Source organism: Hemiscyllium ocellatum, chromosome 19 (genome assembly GCF_020745735.1).
Source record: "Hemiscyllium ocellatum isolate sHemOce1 chromosome 19, sHemOce1.pat.X.cur, whole genome shotgun sequence".
Taxonomy (NCBI): Eukaryota; Metazoa; Chordata; class Chondrichthyes; order Orectolobiformes; family Hemiscylliidae; genus Hemiscyllium; species Hemiscyllium ocellatum.
Genome location: NC_083419.1, coordinates 17,727,445 through 17,749,860, shown reverse-complemented (window position 1 = coordinate 17,749,860; position 22,416 = coordinate 17,727,445). Strand labels below are relative to the sequence as shown.

At 45.2% G+C, this 22,416-nt stretch overlaps 1 protein-coding gene across 3 annotated transcripts in view; it reads left to right on the top strand.

Moving 5' to 3' along the window:
- Window positions 1–14,649, top strand: part of tspan11 (tetraspanin 11) — a 78,581-nt gene extending 63,932 nt beyond the window's left edge. Inside the window, exons 7-10 of one of the 3 annotated variants that reach the window (XR_009645688.1) lie at window positions 8,008–8,094; window positions 9,198–9,285; window positions 10,822–10,959; window positions 14,219–14,649. Coding sequence is in view for 1 of the 3 variants with exons in the window: in XM_060839262.1 (XP_060695245.1) it covers window positions 8,008–8,094; window positions 9,198–9,278 (168 nt within the window). In the remaining 2 variants the exon portion in view is untranslated. Of the gene's footprint in view, window positions 1–8,007; window positions 8,095–9,197; window positions 9,960–10,821; window positions 10,960–14,218 lie in introns of those variants that run through there. The other 2 variants (XR_009645687.1, XM_060839262.1) reach the window with 2 other exon arrangements.
- The last annotated feature ends 7,767 nt before the right edge of the window (window positions 14,650–22,416 follow it).

Sequence of the window (22,416 nt, the reverse complement as noted above, 5' to 3'; positions counted from 1 at the left end):
GTAAGATTTGACAGCTAGCCACAGTCCAGCTGCCATGTGACCTATTCATCACCAGCTCATTTTATCCCAAACGTAATCGGTTGCTGAATATCCCACCTCAGCGACTGAATGTTTCCTCTTAGTGACAACATAAACTCTGGCATGCTTGACATTTCTATTACATACGCTGTTATCTCCTTAACAGAAAACCAGTTAACTTTGTCAGACACAATTTGGCTGTTCACAATTCCCAGCCGGCCATCCTCAATTAACCCATGTCATTTTGTGTTAGTGTTAACGTGATTGCATCCAGTTGCCTTGTTTATGATGTTCGATCTCCAGTTATCTGATTGTGAGTCTGCGTTGATGATGCTCCTGATTTCTGCATTCCCTGTGTTTTTTTAATCCATTCTTGGAATGTACAGCGGCTGTGTCGCTCTGGAGAAGACAGTGGGAGTGAGCTACCTTCTTGAACCAGGTGGTGTGGGTACACCCACAGCGCTGTCACAGAAGATATTCAGAATCCCAATGGCAGTGAAGAAATCGCAATAAATTACCAAGTCAGCACTTGGAGAGGCACTTCCAGTTGGTGATGGTGTCCCCATGTGTCTGCTACCCTGCTGTATCTAGATGGAAGGGTTTGGAAGGAGCTGTCAAAGAGCCTCTGTGTCCCAGGGTTACAGTCGGAGTTTCTCCTGTTCCTTCTCTGAATATTCCAGGATATAGTTTGGGTCTTTTCCATCTTGACTGCCACCTTTAAATCACACAACACCAGGTTATAGTCCAGAGTGTGGTGCTAGAAAAGCACAGCAGGTCAGGAAGTATCCGAGGAGCAGGAGAATCGATAGTTCGGGCCGGAGCCCTTCATCAGGGATGAGGCCTCACTCCTGATGAAGGGCTTATGCCTGAGACGTCAATTCTCCTGTTCCTCGGATGCTGCCTGACCTGCTGTGCTTTTCCAACACCGCACTGTCAACTCTGATCTCCAGCATCTGCAGTCCTCACTTTCTCCTACCAGGTTATAGTCCAACAGGTTTATTTGGAGGTACAAGCTTTGGGAGCGCTGCCCAACTAGCTACCTGACGAGGGAGCAGCACGACAAAAGCTGTGCGCCGAAATAAACCTGTTGGACTATAACCTGGTGTTGTGTGATTATTTTTAAACTTTGTCCATTCCAATCCAATACTGGCACCTCCACACCTTTAAATGGAATATTAATTGTGTTTAATTCAATGCAGGTGGAGGGCATTAATTGGTGTTTGACTTAAGCACATGTAAGGCCCTCTTGTGGCATAGTGGTAGTGTCCCCACCCCTGGACTGGGAGGGCTGGGTCCAAATCCCACCTGCTCCAGAGATGTGTAATTACATTGCAGAACAGGTTGGTTAGAAAATTGGTTAAATAAAAAAGAATCTGAAGCATATGTAGGGACTCTTGTGGTGCAGTAGTACTGTCCCTACCTCTGATCTGGGAGGCCAGGGTTCAAAAGATTTACTAGGATATTGCTGGAATTGAAGGATTTGTGCTATAGGGAGAGGCTGGGGGCTGTTTTCCCTGGAGGTTTGGAAGCTGAGAGGTGACCTTATAGAGGTTTATAAAATCATGACGGGCATGTATTGGGTAAATAGTCAAGGTCTTTTCACTGGGGTGGGCGAGTCCAGAACTCTAGATTTAAGGTGAGAAGGGAGAAATTTAAAAGGGACCTAAGGGGCCATGTTTTTATGCAGAGGGTGGTGTGTGTATGGAATGAGCTGCCAGAGGATGTAGGGTGAGGACTAGTATATTTACAGCATGATAAATGCATTTGGATGGGTATATGAATAGGAAGGGTTTGAATGCTGGCAAATGGGACTAGATGAATTTAGGATATCTGGTTGACATGGATGAGATGGCTGAAGGGTCTATTTCTGTGCTGTATATCTCTATGACTCGAAGTCCCAACTGCTCCAGAGGTGTATAACACCGTTTCTGAACAGGTTAGTTTGGAAAGCAAGCCCCTTCAGCACATGCGGAGAGAAACATGTGAACCTGACCAGGTGAGTGAGATACAAAATCAGCTTCTCACCTTCAAGAATAATGTAAATTCTCTCCAGTGGGGCAGGCCTGAAATCTCACCATCACATTAAGACAACAACTCTGCCTTTCCAATTCATGATATAGCCAGGAAAGGGATGGAGGATCTGAAAAGTGACTACAGAGAGCTAGGTTGGAAGCTGAAGAGCAGGACGAGTAGAGTAGTGACCTCAGGTTTGTTACTAGTGCCACGAGATAGTGAGATGAGGAACAGTCAGCGAATGCAGCTTAACACGTGGCTACGAGGCTGGTGCAGGAGGAAGGGCTTCAGATACCTAGACCATTGGGATACCTTCTGGGGAAGGTGGGACCTGTACATGAAGGATGGGTTGCACCTAAACTGGAGGGGCACAAAATGTCCTGGGTGGGAGATTTGCTTGTGCGATTCGGGAGGGTTTAAACTAGTTTGGCAGGGGGTAGGAATCACAGCCACATGTCCGAGAGGGGGTCAGTTGCAGACAGGACAGTGACAGGATATATTGAATCTATCAGGAAGGTTTCTCAGGCAATGAAACATAGGGATCGGTTAAAGTGTGTTTGCTTTAATGCAAGGAGTGTCCGGAATAAGAGTGACGAACTTAGAGCACGGATCAGTACTTGGGGCTACGATGTTGTGGCCATAACAGAGACGTGGGTTTCACTGGGGTAGGAAGGTTGCTTGATGTTCCAGGGGTTAGAACATTTAAAAAGAACAGGGAGGGTGGAAAAATAGGAGGGGGTGTAGCACTGCTAATCAGAGAGTGCATCGCAGCTACAGAAACAAAGGTTGTTGAGGAAGGTTTGTCTACTGAGTCAGTATGGGTGGAAGTTAGGAACAGCAAGGGAACAGCTACTGCATTGGAGATTTTCTACAGACCCCCTAATAGTAGTAGAGAGATTGAAGATCTCATAGGCGAGCAGATTCTGGAAAAATGCAAAAGTAGCAGGGTTGTTGTTATGGGTGATTTCAACTTTTCTAATATCGACTGGAACCTCCTAAGTGCAGATGGTTTGGATGGAGCCGTTTTTGTCAGGTGTGTTCAGGAGGGTTTCCTTACTCAGTATGTAGACAGACCGACAAGGGGAGAGGCCATTTTGGATTTGGTGCTCTGTAATGAGCCAGAACAGGTGTCAGATCTTGTGGTGGGAGAGCACTTTGGTGAAAGTGATCACAACTGCTTCACATTTAGCATAGACTTGGAGAGTGAAAGGAGCAGTTTCAGAGGGAAGATATTTAATTGGGGAAAAGGAAATTATGATGCTATCAGACAGGATTTGGGAAGTACAGACTGGGAGCAATTGTTCCACAGAAAGGGCACAGTAGACATGTGGAGACTATTTAAGGAGCAGTTGTTGCGAGTGATGCACAAATTTGTTCCTCTGAGACAGGTAAGAAGGGGTAAGATTAAGGAACCTTGGATGACGAGAACAGAGGAGCTTCTCATCAAAAGGGAGAAGGCAGCTTACGTAAGGTGGAGGATGCAAGGATCTAGCACAGCTTTAGAGGATTACAGGCTTACTAGAAAGGAGCTCAGAAATGGACTGAGGAGAGCCAGGAGGCGGCATGAAAAAGGCTTGTCAAGAAGGATTCAGGAGAACCCAGAGGCATTTTACTCATAGGCAAGGAATAAGAGAATGATCAGGGAGAAGGTAGGGCGATCAGGGATAGCGGAGGGAACTAGTGTGTGGAGTCTGAGCAGATAGGGGAAGACCTAAGTGAGTTTTTTGCTTCGGTTTTCACCAAGGAAAGGGAAATTTTTGTACAACTTAGAGAAACTGGGATACAGTCTTGACCAGGTCAAGATTGATGAAGTTGATGTGCTGGAAATTTTGGCAAACATTAAGATTGATAAGTCCCCAGGGCCAGACCAGATTTATCCTAGGCTGCTCCGGGAAGCGAGAAAGGAGGTTGCTAAGCCGCTGACGAGGATCTTTGCCTCCTCACTCTCCACGAGAGTCGTACCAGAGGATTGGAAGGAGGGGAATGTTGTTCCACTTTTCAGGAAGGGTAATAGGGAAATCCCTGGCAATTACAGACCAGTCAGTCTTACGTCTGTGGTCAGCAAAATTGTGGAAAGAATTCTGAGGGATAGGATTTATGACTGTTTGGAAAAGCATAGTGTGATTAAAGGCAGTCAGCATGGCTTTGTGAGGGGCATGTAATGCCTCACAAATCTTATTGAGTTCTTTGAGGAGGTGTCAAGACAGGTCGACGAAGTTCAAGACAGTGGATGTGGGGTGTATGCGGACTTTAACAAGGCATTTGATAGGGTTCCCCATGGTAGGCTCATTCATAAAGTGAGGAAGTATGGGATACAGGGAGATTTGGCTAACTGGATTCAGAATTGGCTGGCCGACAGAAGGCAGAGAGTGGTTGTAGATGGACAGAATTCTGCCTGGAGATCAGTGTTGAGTGGGGTCCTGCAGGGCTCGGTTCTTGGGCCTCTGCTCTTTGTAGTTTTTATAAATGACTTGGATGAGGAAGTTGAGGGGTGGGTTAGTAAATTTGCAGATGACACAAAGGTTGGAGGTGTTATCGATAGTATTGAGGGCTACTGCAGGCTGCAGCGCGACGTAGACAGGATGCGGAGCTGGGCTGAGAAATGGCAGATGGAGTTCAACCTGGATAAATGCAAAGTGATGCATTTTGGAAGGTCAAACTTGAATACTGAATATAGGATTAAAGACAGGATTCTTGGCAGTGTGGAGGAACACAGGGATCTGGGTGTGCAAGTACATAGATCCCTCAAAGTTGCCATCCAAGTGGAAAGGGTTGTTAAGAAAGCATGTGGTGTTTTGGCTTTCTTTAACCGAGTTTAAGAGCCGCGAGGTTTTGCTACAGCTCTACCAATCCCTGGTGAGACCACACTTGGAATATTGTGTCCAGTTCTAGTCACCCTACTGTAGGAAAGACACAGAGGCTTTGGAGAGGGTGCAAAAAAGGTTTACCAGGATGTTGCCTGGACTGGAGGGCTTGCCTTATGAAGAATGGTTGAATAAGCTCAGACTTTTCTCTCTGGAGAGAAGGAGGAAGAGAGGAGACCTGACCGAGGTGTACAAAATAATGAGAGGAATAGATAGAGTCAATAGCCAGAGACTTTTCCCCAGGGAAGGATCGACTGGTACGCGAAGTCATAGTTTGAAGGTATTAGGAGGAAGGTATAAAGGAGACATCAGAGGTAGGTTCTTTATGCAGAGAGTTGTGAATACATGGAATGCATTGCCAGTTGAGGTGGTGGAAGCGAAGTCATTGGGGACATTTAAGTGACTGCTGGACATGCACATAGATAGCAGTGAGTTGAGGGGTGCATAGGTTAGTGACTATATTTTACATTAGGATCAATTCTCAGCACAACATCGTGGGCCTAAAGGGCCTGTTCTGTGCTGTACTTTTCTATGTTCTATGTTATATAACTTCTGCCCAGTGAGAAACCCAATATTTCATGTATCCAACACAGCAGGGTGTGCCACAGGTAGTTCTGTTGTTGCTGCTTTATCTTAATTGAGTGGCAGTTTTAAACAATGCTTCAGTTCACTTGCATTGTCACTTTGTCAGTCCCTGTCCAATGGGAGGAAGTTAGCCTATCCCATTGGCCAGCTCCAAACTCAGTTGGTGTACGGCGCATGGAATCAGCCTGAGGTTCAAGAGCATGGAACTATGGGATCGGTCAAAGGGAGGGAAGGTAACTGGGTCAAAGGTCCAGAGTCTCGGTCTGTAGCCAATTCAGGTAAGTGGTAGGATTTGTCTACGATAATGTACTTTCTGCAGGCAACTCATGTCTGGGGCTGTTGTGTAGCAGAAGGAATGATCACAATGACTAGGACACAATGTGGTAGGATGGGAGGTGGAAGCTGAGGGTTGTGGAGCAGACAGTCTCCAGTGGGGGGAGGGTATTGAGGGTCAAGGAATATCAGGGTACTGGTGGCCTCGATCAGTGGGACCTGGATGGTGAGGGGCACCAGAGACACAATGTTAGAGTGAACGGTCACTGAGAAGCTCAGCAAAAATGGGAGGGTGGATGGGACCATGAACTAGTGAGACAGGAACAGATTGGGAAGCATGTGGCGTGCCAACTCGAAGGGTGAATATTAACATCTTCCAAAATAACGGCGACATTCCCATTTAATTTCGAAAGGGTTTCACACAGAGTGAGAGGGGGTTTCATTTGGTGGGAGTGCAGGGTTTCAATTTGGATTTCCTGGTCATCTGAAGGGACTATGTATTAATCAGGAGCCCAGAGGGTGTAGGAAGCTGCAACATAACCAGCAACTCAACACAACGCAGTCTCACATTCTGACAAGTTTCCATGAATTAGTGTAGGAAGAGCACATTGTGGCTTGATTGCTATCTTCTGATGTCTCAGTTATGCAATAAGCAATTCCGTTTGTTTGTAGCGAACAGGACCTTGCATTTGCAATGTGAGTCTCTTTTCAGCAATATACAAGTTATGTAATTTCACCTGACTGCGTGTTAGTATCCTGAGGTTTCTAATGGTCTCCACAACCTTCCAGATTGACCAGAGGGTGATTTTGTCAGTCACCTCAGTTTTGTTGAGCACGAGGTCAAGCAAGTTATTTCCTGATGTTGGTGACATCATTACCTGGCAAAGGGCCTATCTGACATCTGGGCCTTGGGTTGGTAATTAAACCACTGATTTATTTGATATGAGTTTTTCTCAAGTGATGCTCAACATTGGTGAGGTGCAAAAGGTAGAAATGATCACAAGGTTTGCTTGGTTGGACTTCTCACGAGACATGAGGGATTAAGTCTTTTTGTTGCAGTTGCTTTGTATTGATTGTTTGGAAGGTCACTCAAGGCTGGCTGGAAAGATTATGATTATCCACATGAAGTGTTACTGGAGTAAGATGTAATAAGAGTCGGTATTCCATTTAATACTTCATTGCCAGTCAGGAATCATAACCATTTGAGGCTAGAACAAGGAGGCACTGTTTAAGAATGAAGGGACATGCCTTTGAGATGGAGGTGAAGAAAATTTGTTTTCTCTCTTGAGTCTTTGCAATGGACTTCCCCAGACAGGCATTGGATGTTTTTTAAAGTCAGAGATACCTCAGAGGTCAGTCGATAGATGATGATGAGGCCTCCATTAGATCAGTCATGATCTTGAGGGGCTGATTGGTCTGTTCATTTTTACCGTACTACCACACCCATGACCAATGGTACTATGCCCTGAGGGGCTCCCTTGTGGTCCAGTGGTAGTGTCCCTAGCCTTGGCCCAGGATGCCTGGATTCAAATCCCACCTGCTCCAGAGGTTAAATTAAAGCTAGTCTTCTTTGAATGCAGTGCAAAGGAATAATTTGAAATGCAGGTCAATGTTCTTAGCCACTTAATAATGCATAGGACAGGAAAAAGCTCAGTGTAAATGAATACTTTGCATTTCCTAATTTGGATTACTTTAATTTTAAACTATCAATTAATGGTCATTTTATGAAACGTCTAATCATAAGGTCACGGAGGTTTATCTTTCCAATTCTGGACATATGCTGCTCCTGAGGGCTGATTTTTACCCAGTCTCATGTTCCTTTCATTCTGAACACTTCAGTCAGCAACCATTCATTTTATTTGTGAATGTTCAAATCACATCGATCACCACTTCATGGTAAATAACTGATTTGCTATAAATTTCCCTCTAATCTCTCCATTAATGTGGTTTTCCTGACCTCCCACTCGCCTGTTAACTCTCTGTCCTTTATATATTCCCTCAATGTTCTCGAACTCAATGAAAGAAACCCAAGCTGTACAGGATTTCTAATCCCTCACTGCTGATACCTTCCTGACTGGGTTGCACTCCATCTGACCTTACAGTAAGATGCCACAGTGTTCCCAAGGTTTCCTACTCCTTTTGTCTTTGACAATCCCATTTGAGAGTTCTGGGAATATAACCGATTCATTCTTAGCAGCTAGGATTGCATGAACTGAAGCAATTGGGTATTTGATGTTGAACGTGTTGTTTGCAGGGTGGATGCATCACCATATTCGAACAGACCCTGGCAGAAAACACCCTGATCATTGGAGCAGTTGGCATTGGTGTAGCTTGTCTTCAGGTGAGTCCCCTCGTCATCCTTGGGATGTCACTGGCAGTAGTTCTTTCACTGAGTGCATTGAGGTGAGGATGGTGATACTGAGAGGAAGGACTGAGGTTCCAACCCACCACGTTTGTGTATTATCTACAGCACGTGTTCTGGTCAAACACTCCTGCAGTGGGTGTGTGTCCACACTGTAGACCCAAACTGATACCCCTGTGACTGGGGTGTGCCCACACTGTAAACCCAGACTGATACCCCTGTGACTGGGGTGTGCCCACACTGCAGACCCAGACTGATACCCCTGTGATGGGGGTGTGTCCACACTGTAGACCCAGCCTGATACCCCTGTGACTGGGGTGTGCCCACACTGCAGACCCAGACTGATACCCCTGTGACTGGGGTGTGCCCACACTGCAGACCCAGACTGATACCCCTGTGATGGGAGTGTGCCCACTCTGTAGACCCAGCCTGATACCCCTGTGATGGGAGTATGCCCAATCTGCAGATCCACCCTGATACCCATGGGATGGGTGTGTGCCCACACTGCAGACCCAGCCTGATACCCCTGTGACTGGGGTGTGTCCACACTGTAGACCCAGACAGATACCCCTGTGATGGGAGTGTGCCCACTCTGTAGACCCAGCCTGATACCCCTGTGATGGGAGTGTGCCCACTCTGTAGACCCAGCCTGATACCCCTGTGATGGGAGTGTGCCCAATCTGCAGATCCACCCTGATACCCATGGGATGGGTGTGTGCCCACACTGCAGACCCAGCCTGATACTCCTGTGACGGCCTCCTTTGGTGCCAGAATAAATTAAGTGTCTGAGCCTCCACTGCAGTTCAAGGGCTGCATTGAAGTGGGTAACCCATCAAAGTATCAATCTCCAGTCAATTGAGCGCCTTCATCAGCCGGGTGATAGCAATGATAAGTGACCCAGTAAATACATTTCAGATTGTAATGCACCTGAGCTGGTGTGGTTCAGGCAGGTTTCGGTTTTGGATGTTTACCTGACAGGTTATTTAATACGTTGGGCACTGGTTGCATTTTTCAGCTGCACGCTGTAACTCCGGAGGTTGTTAAGTGGTTAATTTCTAAAGCTGTGTTTTTTTGTCTTGCAGCTGATCGGGGCGGTCATTACAGCTTGTTTCATCTGTGCGCTCATCAGAGAACAGGAAGAGGAGGAGTACTGTCAGACCTGATTGGCCAGTTACTAGCCTGTGGTTGTTTGCTTGCTTTGAACCAAAGTTGCTCTCAATCCCCTTCTCATGGCTTCTCTGACCCCAAACCTCCTGTCCCCACGTCGTCGCTGTTGAGTTGCAATTGTTTGATTTCCATGGCCAACTTGAAGTTGATATTTTCTATTCTTTGAACAGGTCACCATAAGAACAAAGTGAATCTCTTCCATGATATAGAGATAAACATATGTTTAATGACACCCATCCTGGTATTTCTCTCCTTTTGATCTCACTCAGAGCAAGGAGGCTATGGTGGAACTGTATAAAATGCTGGTTAGGCCACAGTTGTAGTAGAGTCCTATAGCAGGGAAACAGGCCCTTTGGACCAACCAGTCCATGTTGACCATGTTCCCAAACTAAACTAATCCCACCTGCCTGCCCTTCTCCCATATCCCTCCCAAACCTTCCTATTCATGAATGTACCCAAACGTCTTTTAAACATTGTAACTGTACCCATGTCCACCACTTCCTTGGGCAGTTCATTCCACACACAAACCATTCTGTTTAAAAACTCTGGTCAGCATATTACAGGAGGGATGCGTTTGTGCGATGGAGGGTGCATAGGAGTTTTACCCGGGTACTGCCCGAGATTGGAGGGTCTGATGGGGGAAAATGAGTGTACGAGGCTGGGGTAGACCAAGTGACGTCTCCACTAACAATGTGAAGGTGGGGAGGGAACAGTACAAGCAGGATGGGGGGGAAGGGGGAGAATGAGGAGCTCAGTGAGGGCAGCTGGAAGATGGGGAGTGGGAAAATGAGAAGGAAATCGGGATGGGAAGATGAAAGGAAGTCTAATAGGAATGAGTGGGCATGAGGTCAGGGGAAAGATGTGAGGAGAGGGAAGATGAACAGAGAGGGTAATGAGGAGATGGTGAGCCTTGGGGAGAGGGAAGATGCAGGAAGGGATTAGATGATGGGTAATCTGAGGGGGGGGGGGAGGGGAGGGGACATGACAGATGGACGTTATGTGGGGGAGAGGAGATGTGGAGGGGAGAGATGAAGCAAAAGGGAGATGTGGAGTCAGGGAGAGATGGAGGGAGAATTGAGTTGGAGTTATAAGTGGGAGGTGAGGGAAGCAGGAATAACAGTGGAGCTGGAGGGAGAGATGAGGGAATGGGGTGATAAGATGGGTAGCAGATGAGAGGAAGGGACATGACGGATAAAGGGATGTGGGAAGACAGGAGAAAAAGATGAGGGGAGACAAAAATGAGGAAAGCAGGGAGCTGAGGAGAATGGGTGATGGGGGCTGGAGTTAGTGTTGTGGTGGCAATGAGAGGAGGGGAGAGACTGAGGGGAAAAGGAGAAGGTGGAGAAGTGCCTTTTTCCAATAAGGAAATTTTCTGATCAGACTGTTAATAATCTCTGTGAAAAGCTGGAATATTTTAAACAAAATGCACTCCTACCCACCCCCGCCAAACTTTTATTTCAGTCAACCCATGCTTAAAACCAGAGAGAAAATAGAAAAGCCTGTTTGATTTGAGAAGAAGTTCTTTTTTGACTTTGACAGGATCACCACAGAACAGTGCAAACTGAGATTGTAGTGATATCAGTGGAGTTCCCGTTGCACACTCTGGCTCTATGTTCCAGTGTGTAGGAACGCAGCACCGGTTTCACATGCTGTTCTCACAGATGAACGCAAGCATGGGTCAGTATCACCTCCAAGTTCAAATTATCTTTTGGACAATCACTGAACAAAATCATCTCAAGGTTTGGAGATTAAAAGTGAAATGAGTGAATTATTTCAATCCATTTTGGCTCAGCCCCAGTACGTATTGATCTCAGATACAGGAGGAAAGCTGGGAGGTGGGCAGCATGACCTTTGATCCATGACCCATGGTCACCACTGGCCCTACTACTGATTAATACTGCTACATTAACCATATGCAATACTGTATTTGTGTGGCACCTGTGGATGATGCATGTTGTTCAGTGATGGTCCAAAAATACAGCCAAACATCAGGGAAGCCCCCCAGTGCTGAACAAGTGTTCCCTGTTTTCTGTCTTAATCAAACAGTTCTATCAATGCTCTCAGTGTAATTGTAATTTTCCACCACATGCTTCACATCTTGGACGGCCTTCTGAAGAGGATCCTCATCATAACGAGTGAGTTTACTTTAACCCTCTCCACATTAACTGTTGCTGGTACTCCACCATCTCTCCAGTACCCAATCCAGACTGCTCACCCTCTGGAGAGTGACCAATCATGGTTGTTGTAGCATGGGGTGATCATGAAGCACCGGGAACCAGTGGAAAGCTTTCTCAAGAAGCCAACATAGGCAAGATGGACTGAATGGTCACTTTCTGTGCTGTATAATAGATGATTCCTGCCTAAAACACTGCCTCAATGTGGTGTACTGAGGGAGTGCTGCACTGTCAGAGGGTCCGTAATGAGGGAGTGCAGCATTGTCAGAGGGTCAGTGCTGAAGCAGTGATGCACCATCAGAGGGTCAGTACTGAGGGAGGGCCGCACTGTCAGAGGGTCAGTACTGAGGGAGGGCCGCACTGTCAGAGGGTCAGTGCTGAGGAGGTGCTGCACTGTCAGAGGGTCAGTGCGGAGAGAGTGCCGCACTATCAAAGGGTCATTGCTGAGGGAGTGCTGCAGCGTCAGAGGTTCAGTACTGAGGGAGTAGTGGACTGTTAAAAGGTCAGTATTGAGGGAGTGCTGCATTTTCAGAGGGTCAGTGCTGAGAAGGTGCTGCATTGTCAGAGGGTCAGTACTGAGGGAGTGCCGCACTGTCAGAGGGTCAGTACTGAGGGAGTGCTGCATTGTCAAAGGGTCAGTACTGAGACAGTGCCGCATTATCAGAGGGTCATTGCTGAGGGAGTGCTGCAGCATCAGAGGGTCAGTACTGAGGGAGGGCCGCACTGTCAGAGGGTCAGTGCTGAGGAGGTGCTGCATTGTCAGAGGGTCAGAACTGAGACAGTGCCGCATTATCAGAGGATCATTGCTGAGGGAGTGCTGCAGCATCAGAGGGTCAGTACTGAGGGAGTGCCGCACTGTCAGAGGGTCAGTGCTGAGGTGGTGCTGCATTGTCAGAAGGTCAGTGCTGAGGAGGTGCAGCGCTGTTAGAGGGTCAGTACTGAGGGAGTGCTGCACTGTCAGACGGTCAGTACTGAGGGAGTGCCACACTGTCAGAGGGTCAGTACTGAGAGAATGCCACACTGTCAGAGGGTCAGTACTGAGGGTGTGCCACACTGTCAGAGGATCAGTACTGAGGGAGTGCCACGCTGTTAGAGGGTCAGTGCTGTGGGAGTGCTGCACTGAGGGAGGGTTAGTATTGAGGCAGCATTGCATTGTCATTCAGCACAAATAACTCAGGGAAGGTGATGGTGGCCTAGTGGTATTATTGCTGCACTGCTAATCTAGAGAGCCAGGGGATGTTCTGGGGGACTAGGTTTGAATCCTGCCATGGCAGATTGTGGAATTCAAATTCCACAAAACATCAGGATTTAAGAGGCTAATGATGACCATGAATCCATTGCCAATTGTTGGAAAAAACCCATCTGGTTCACTCATGCCTACATGTGACTCCAGACCCACAGCAATGTGTTTGATTAAGTGCCCTCTGGGCTATTGAGGATGGTCAATAAATGCTGGCCTAGTTAGTGGTGGGCACATCCCTTGAAAGAATGAATAAAAACAACAAAAATAAATGAAATGTGTGTGAGGTTGCTTTGTGCAACTTTAAGGATTTTTAGATTACATCATTGAGCAGGCTGGAATATGTAATTGGCTATCAATGTTTCAGGATGTCCAAGTACTCAAAGATGAAACATGTGTTTTTGTCCTGGTTTCGAGACTGAGAATTTAATTCCTTTCAGTCACGTTAGTGTTGACCCAGCAGATCCCCTGTTTTGATCCAGAATTTCATTGAGTTACCATTACAGAACTAGGCTAGTCTTTGATCTGAGTAAAAAATGAGGTCTGCAGATGCTGGAGATCACAGCTGCAAATGTGTTGCTGGTCAAAGCACAGCAGGCCAGGCAGCATCTCAGGAATAGAGAATTCGACGTTTCGAGCATAAGCCCTTCATCAGGAATGGTTCCTGATGAAGGGCTTATGCTCGAAACGTCGAATTCTCTATTCCTGAGATGCTGCCTGGCCTGCTGTGCTTTGACCAGCAACACATTTGCAGCTAGTCTTTGATCTGAAGTCACATGACATCACCAGACAAAGGGGCAGTCCTCCTGAAATGCTGTGATTTCAAATAAACCTGTTGGACTATAACCTGGTGTCTTCTGGCTTCTGACTTTGTCCACCCAGTCCAACACTAGCACCATCAATCTTTGATCTTTTCATGGGCATTGATGGAGTTTGTTGGCTTTCCATTATTGCCATTGAACTGAGGGTAATTAAGGCCATGTTTGTGTGGGCCAGGAGCTGCATGTAACCTCGATTATAGTTACTTCTCTATAGGCCATGAATGAACACGATGGGTTTTTAACAACAATCAGTGATAACTTTGTGGTCACCATCGCTTACATGAGCTTTCAATTCTAGATTTATTCATTGAATTCAAATTCCACCAGCTGCTGTGTGAGCCAACATTCCCAGAGTGGCATTTGATTTACAGTTCAGTGACAATCACCGCTATACCCTCTATTCTGGTGCAGCTGCTGTTTATACCGCACCATCACTGCAGCCTCCCACGCTACTCTAATCTCACTCCATTCATCTATCCCCCTATTCTTTTCCACTCTGTGTGGTTCTGCGGTATCCCTTTATCTGTAACTATGTTACTCACCTCAAACACTTGCTGCAGTAGTGAATTCCTCATTCTGGGTTCTGGCTACCCCACCTCCTATTGATCAGCATGGTATTTAGCTTTCTATAGTAAAGGATTTCTACCGTGTCAGTCACATATTGCATATGTAAGTTTAGTGCTTCTGCTCTTATTTTACAGATGTGGGGAGTTACGTTTCATTTGCGGTTTTTACAGAAGAACAAAAATGGACCAGCGCTGACCATCTATCGCCTTCACTTTGATTTGTATACTCATTGCTGAGAAATTCCTTCAGACCAAGTTAAAAGTTATTGAAGCGTTATATCGACGTGTGAGAATGCTGAGACAATATAATTTATAAATCATTTATAAACCAACCTGCTTTGCTGACCTTGCGTGCTGCTGTACCCCTGGCTAAACCTTCGCTTTAATGAAGATGTTGCCAGATGGCTTTGGTTAAAATTTAACCTGAGATCCAATCTTGCGAAGGATCTGTTGTACTGACTGCATCAGATGGAACCTGTATGCTCACTTATTGATTTCAATACAAATGTGAAAGAGGATGTGTGTAAAGAGTTAATTTCACATATTGAAATTGCTGTTAATCTCATCTCTGGACTGATTTCCTTTTTAACTCACTCATGGGATATGGGTTTCACTGGCTGGGCCCACATTTATTGCCCACCCCTAATTTCTCTTCAGAAGGTAGTGGTGAGCTGCCTTCTTGAACCGCTGCAGTCTTTGGTAGATCCATAATGCCCGCAGGGAGGGAATTCCAGGATTTTGACATAATGAATAAACAGTGATATATTTCCAGTTCGGAATGGTTAGTGATTTGGAGGTGAACTTGCAGGTGGTGGTGTTCCCATATATATGCTGTCCTTGTCCTTCTAGATGGAAGTGGTTGTGGATTTGGAAAGTGCTGTCTAAGGAGTGATGGTGAATTTCTGTAGTACACCTTTCTGATAGTACACTCTGCTGCTACTGAATGTCGGAGGTGGAGGGAGTGGATGCTTGTGGATGGAGTATCAATTAAATGGGTTGCTTTGTCCTGGATGGTGTCAAGCTTCTTGAGTTTTGTTGTAGCTGCACCTATCCAGACAAATGGGGAGTATTCCATCACATTCCTGACTTGTGCCTTGTAATGGTGGACAGGTTTTGAGGAGTCTAGAGGTGAATTACTTGGCTGATAGATCAGATCGTCATGTCTATTTATTACAAATACAGTGAAAAGCATTGTTTCATGTTGCCACTTTCCAACGCCATCTTTAAACACAGAAAATAAACCAAAAACATGGAATATAAAGCCAGAAAAATAAGACAATAAAGATTTTCTTGTAGTCTTACCTCAATGAGGTGAAGTGGTCTTTAGAACAGCTCCTGCTTCTCTTACCCCTGGATCCGGCCTCCTCCACCCTGATGCCTCCAGTCCCTGCTGCTAAATCCAATGACAGTAGCGCAGAAACCACGCTTCACTCCAACTGCAGCTGGAACAAAGAGTCGCCACTCTCCGGCTCCGTCTCACCTCAGCTACGATAAGTTCACACTGGGCCAACTTCTTTAATGCAGCCGATGCCGTAGAGTCCCGCACTGGAACCAAACTCATCCCCATTGCCACTCCCACCACCAGGTGCCCAGGCCTAGCGTCCAACCTGAAGCCTCAGCTCAGCCTGCGGGTCTAGACCAGAGGATTCAGCCCGGAACCTGTTCTTCACGTCTCCAGTTGCTGTATTCCCAGTGTCTGACCTTCTCTTGTATCCAATGTGTTTATGTGGCAAGTCCAGTTAAGTTTCTGGTCAATGGTAACTCCAAGGATATTGATACTAGGGGATTCAGATCAGTTCAAGTCCTGTTCACTGCTTTGAGCAATTGATGGTTAATTCTTCAGTACTAACTGCATCAGCCATTATGTGAACTCACTCACTCACAGGACTGTCTCGCTGATGTTTTTGATTTGATGTCAGTTATTCAGAACTTAAGAAATTGTCACTAGTCTAGTCCATTTGGTCCTTTGAACCTGCTGTAGCATACAAAGAGGTAATTGCTCATCTGCAACCTCAACTCAACCTTTCAAGCTGCTCCCTTGATTTCCTTAGAGTCCAAAGATCTGACAACTTCTGTCTTGTACCTTAAACTAGAGGGAGTGCAATGAAGATTCACCAGGCTGATATCTGACCTGTGAACAGAGGAAACATACATTTGCTAGAGTTTAGAAGAATGAGAGGTGATCTCATTTAAATGTTCAAGGTCTTCTCAGGAATAGATGGTGAGGAAATGTTTTCCTTGCTTAGGAAGTCTACAATGCAAGGTCACAGTCTCAGAATATGGGGCAGGCCATTTAGGATTGAGATGAGAAGGAATTTCTTTGGAGCTTCCACAGTTCTCTGGGATGCAGAATTCCATCAAATCAGCCCCTTCTGAGTGAATAAATTCCTCCTCATCTCATTGTACTCCCAAGTGAGACCTTCTGAAATGTTCTGTATAATGCCATGATGTGGAGGTGCCGGTGTTGGACTGGGGTGGACCAAATTAAAAACCACGCAACACCAGGTTGTAGTCCAACAGGTTTATTTGGAAATACAAGCTTTTGGAGCACTGCTCCTTTGTCAGGTAGCTGGTAGGGCAGAATGATAGGACACAGAATTTATTTGTAGAGGATCAAAATGTCACACAACTAATGTGATGTATTGAACAAACCTAGATTGCCACTAATGAATCGAAACCTGCCACCCCTCTTAAGTAATTAAAGACTTTTAACAGTCTGATGAAGGAGCAGCGCTCCAAAACCTTGTACTTCCAAATAAATCTGTTGGACTGGAAGGATGTTGTGAAACTTGAAAGGGTTCAGAAAAGATTTACAAGGATGTTGCCAGGGTTGGAGGATTTGATCTGTAGGGAGAGGCTGAACAGGCTGGGGCTACTTTCCCCGGAGCGTTGGAGGCTGAGGGGTAATCTTATTAGGTTTATAAAATCATGATAGGATAAATAGACAAAGTATTTTCCCTGGGGTGGGGTAGTCCAGAACTAGAGGGCATAGGGGGAGAGGGGAAAGTGACCCAGGAGGCAACTTTTTCAAGCAGAAGGTGGTGTATTTATGGAATGAGCTGCCAGAGGAAGTGGTGGAGGCTGGTACAATTACTACATTTAAAAGGCATCTGGATGGGTATATGAATAGGAAGGGTTTAGAGGGATATGGGCCAAATGCTGGCAAATCCGACTAGATAAGGTTGGGATATCTGCTTGGCATAGATGAGTTGGACCGAAGGGTCTATTTCCGTGCTGTACATCTCTATGACTCCACGACTGTACCTTGTGTTGTGTGATTTTTAACTTTAACTGTATAATTGCAGTAAGAACATTTGACCAGGAGGTGGAGGCAGTTACCTCTTCCAGAATTAAAGTGTGCATTTACAAGATTTAGATATTATTAATCTACGTGTTCAGAGATGTTGTGACATTCTGTTGAACTGGGGTAGGTGGGGGGAGCTTGAATCTAGATCTCCTGGCTCAGGGGTAAGGACACTACCTTTGCACTACAAGAATTGATTTATGCTTATTAATTACAGAACTGCCACATACTATGTATATTTATCCCTCAATCTGTTGCACCCACTGATCTAATTAAACATGCAACAATGTCACACCTTTTAAGAGATGTCTATTCCTGAGAACATGTGTTAAACTATAACTAAATTAAGCAAAGATTTGCTTGTGATGAATAGCTAAACAGTACCAAAGATTATTTTAGAAAGGATTTGTGCTTTCACTTTTAAGTTCCATTTCAAATATTTCAATTTTTTTTTAGTTTATTAGCTGTCATGTTCTGGCCCCAGCAGTTGGTAATGTTGAACAAGTCATGTGTAGGTTAGATGGATTAGCCATGGGAAATGTAGCATTACAGGGAGTGGGAAGGGGGATGAGTCTGATGGAATGCTCTTCTGAGAGTCTGTGTGAACTTGTTCAGAATGGCTTGTTTCCACGCTGTAGCGTTCTGTGTGATCCATGAAGTCAGAGCCCAGTGAAACCTGCTTGATAGATCATAAGTTTTATTCTTGAAGTTTGTGATTACAGTGTTGGTTAATCACTGATCATGTTCACTTGAGGCTGTCAATATACTTTTAACACAAAATGTTTAGAAAGCAAAAAAAACTGTGACAATTTAGAAAGACCTTCACATAAGCAGAAAATTAAAGATTCATCCCTCTTCCCCTTTACAGCCACTCAATTCCAGTGAAGTTGCACGTCTGTCTTCACTTTAAGATTTCTTACTCAACTGACTTTTCCAGCTCTGATGGCTTGAACTTGTTTACACAGTTTGAACTATTTGCACAAACTCCCACAGCTCAGAGGCTTCACAAGCTCAGAGGCTTCACAAGTGAGCCTTCTCATCTGCTGATATGAAGCTATTCTTCTGAACTGAAATATGATTCTACTCTGTGACCACCTGGCTTTCAGCAGGAGTAAATGTTTCATCCATACACTCTGCTGATAACTTGCTAGTTACTCAACTTAAGCACTATGCATCGTGAATGCACAGAACCAACAGCATGTACACACACACACACGCTGAAACGTCAACTCTGATCTCTCTCCACAGATGCTAGCAGATCTGCTGAGCTTTTCAAACAATTTCTGTTTTTCTTTCCGATTTGCAGCATCTACAGTTCTTTTGGTTTTGTATTTCCTTTACATTTGTGCTTTACTGCTGATTAGAATGAAATTAATTGTAATCAGTGTTGGTCACTTCACTGCTGAGCTGTGGGTTGTACAGGGTCATTTTGTTCTTTGAGGTGAGGGTCATCATGTTGACCATCTGGGTTCTGGGGGGTTTGTGGGGGACTGCTAGGGTCCAAAAGCACCCGAAAGCTGTAAGTTGGGCAACTGGCTCAGGACGGTTTGAATCACAGACTGCTTTAAAGAAATTCAGTAGAGTTCCTTCCATCAGTAAAGACTTTCAGAGGCCGTGACTGTAATCAGTGCCAAATTTGGTATCACCTGGCTCGATCTTAGCAAAAGATGCTGATTCTGAGAGTGACTGCCTGGTGGGAGATCACTCGTTGGGAGAGGTAGTTGTTGCTGAGGTAGATGGGCACTGCAGAGTGGAAGGGTCCTCTGAGGAGTTGCAAATGATTTAAAATGATTATAGTCACCAGCCCCGCATTGTTGGGAGGGTCTGTGGGGAGTTTAAACACAAGACAGGTGAAATATGGGTTAAGCAACAGGTTTTGTGAGTAGGCAGAAATTTGGCAGATGGTGTCTTATCTGGGAAAATGTGAACTTGTCCACCTTAGCAGGAAGAATAGAAAAAACAGTATATAAATGGATATAGAGAATGCAAGACTTGATGAGACAGACGGAAGTGGGTATCCTGGAACATGAATGTCTACACGTTAGTACATATCTGCAGCAAGTGATGAGGAATATATATAGATGATTGACACTTATTGCAAATGGAATGGAATTTAAAATAGGGAACTCTCGCCTGTAGGTGTTCAAGGTTTGTGAGAAGATTTGTAGCTTGGGTGCTTGTTGTTGTGGTTCTGTTCGCCGAGCTGGGAATTTGTGTTGCAGACGTTTCATCCCCTGTCTAGGTGACATCCTCAGTGCTTGGGAGCCTCCTGTGAAGCGCTTCTGTGATCTTTCCTCTGGCATTTGTAGTGGTTTGTCTCTGCCGCTTCCGGTTGTCAGTTCCAGCTGTCTGCTGCAGTGGCCGGTATATTGGGTCCAGGTCGATGTACTTATTGATTGAATCTGTGGATGAGTGCCATGCCTCTAGGAATTCCCTGGCTGTTCTCTGTTTGGCTTGTCCTATAATAGTAGTGTTGTCCCAGTCGAAATCATGTTGCTTGTCATCTGAGTGTGTGACTACTAAGGATAGCTGGTCATGTAGTTTCGTGGCTAGTGAACACTACATAGGACAAACAGAAAGACAGCTAACGATCTGCATCCATAACACCAACTAGCCATGAAACGACACAACCAGCTATCCTTAGAAACCACACATTCAAATGACAAGCAACATGAGTTCGACTGGGACAACACTACTATTATAGGACAAGCCAAACAGAGAACAGCCAGGGAATTCCTAGAGGCATGGCACTCATCCACAGATTCAATCAATAAGCACATCGACCTGGACCCAATAACCACTGCAGCAGACAACTGGAACTGACAACCGGAAGCGGCAGATACAAAACACTATAAATGCCGGAGGAAACATCACAGAAGCGCTTCACAGGAGGCTCCCAAGCACTGAGGATGTCACCTAGACAGGGGACGAAAAGTCTGCAACACAAATTCCCAGCTCGGCGAACAGAACCACAACAGTAGGGAACTCTGTTCCCCAGAAAGCCGTGGAGGTTAGGCTATTGAATTTATTCAAGGCTGAATTACACACATTTCTCACAGACAAGAGAGCAGAGGATTACTGGGAAAGGGGACAGATGGGAAAGAGGAGTTGAAGCCACAACCAGATTAGCCTTGACCTTAATGGTGGAGCAGCTGTAAAGGTCTCCTCCCATTCCTATATCGAGTTCCTGTATTTTAGACCTTTACAGACCATGGTACCCATCCCATGTTTTATCCTTGACAGAGCAAAGCATCTTTGTTCAAGTGCTCAATCACTCTGCCCCAGTGACTGATTCCGGAAGCTTCAGCACAACAGATGTTCCTACTGACAGAGTAGACATTTAGAATAGTATAGCTGAGGTCGTTTTTTAAAAGTATTGAGCTTAAGAGTTCCAGGATAGCTGTTTAATAATAGCCACATGTAGAGCAAGTTAGTGCAGACATAAGAGAGAGAAGAAACTAACTCTATTGATCTTTCTAGTGCACAATACTCAAAGAAATAGTGTTAATCATAATATATACTATATTGTATGTAATTTGAACAAGGCAGTTTGAATATACAGAGTTGAAAAGATGTGCTGGAAAAGCACAACAGGTCAGGCAGTATCTGAGGAGCAGGAGAGTCAATGTTTTGAGCGTGAGCTCTTCATCAGCTCATGCTCATCAAGTCGATTCTCCTGCTCCTCAGATGCTGTCTGACCTGCTGTGCTTTTCCAGCACCACATCTTTTGACTCTGATCTCCAGCATCTGCAGTTCGCACTCTCTCCTAGTGCGAGTGTACAGCTGTACACTTTCTGTGTACAGTGGTTGAACATTGAGTTAGTTGATGCAGTGAGTAAAAGACTGTACGTTAAGTGCAGGTAGGTCAACCAGAAAGCTGGTTGAAAGAAATGGAGACCTGAAGGAGGAACCTATTGACTCAAGGCCCCACATTGAAACCTGTGAAATTTGCAGCAATTCCCTCCAATGAGAATTTGTGAATTCTTGTTTGAATGTCAAGCTCATTATTTTACCACTTTCATATTTTGTAATGAAACTGAAAGAAAAGTAAAACTCTGACAATTCACAAAGGTGGGAGCACTAAACATGTCAGCCAGTGTCAGGAGAGATTAAAGTTTATGTTTCAGGGATTGAAGTTTGTTAGAACAAACTGTGATGTTTCTCTGGATCTTTCTTTTCTATTTCAGAATTCTGGCATCTGGAGACTTCTTCGATTCTGAACCAAAACATTTGAATTTTCAGCAGAGGAACTGAGCCCATTCACAGTTACCTCAGCTGTAACTACCCTCCTAATATGGTCTCCCCTCCCCTAATTCTGTCAACTCCTCTAATTCCAGCCCCTTGGGTATTCATGATGTTCATTGCTCAACCAGTGGCTTGGATTGTTGGCCTCTTTAATTTCCTTTCACCTCTCTCTGACTCTCCAGCTTGCTTTCCTCCTTTGTAACACTCCTTAAGGCCTTCCTTTTTGACTCAAAGAGTCATTCAACATGGAAACAGATCCTTTGGTCCAGCCGATCCATTCCGACCGTAATCCCAATCCACTCTAGTCTTACCTGTCTGCGCTTGCCCCATATCCCTCCAAACGTTTCTTATTCATCTACTTATCCAAATGTTTTTTAACTCTGATCACATCCAACACTCTTCCAGAAGTTCATTCCACACATGAATCACTGTCTGTGGAGGAAAAAAATTGTCCCTCATGTCATTTTTACATCTGTCTCTTGCTTCCAGCATCTGCAGTCATTGTCTTTGCCTAGTTAAAAATGTGTCCCCTAGTCTTGAAATCCCACATCCTGGGGAAAATGCAACTACCATTAACTCTTTCTATATCCCTTATTAGTTTAGAAACTTCTATCAGATTAGATCACCTCTTAACCTCCTGTGTTCCAGTGAAAAAAGTCCCAGCTTATCCAGCCTTTCCTTACAACGCAACCTTCCATACCTGGCAACATCCTGATAAATCTTTTCCAACTTGCTAAAATCCTTTCTATAACAGCGAGACCTGAATTAGGCACAATACTCATTG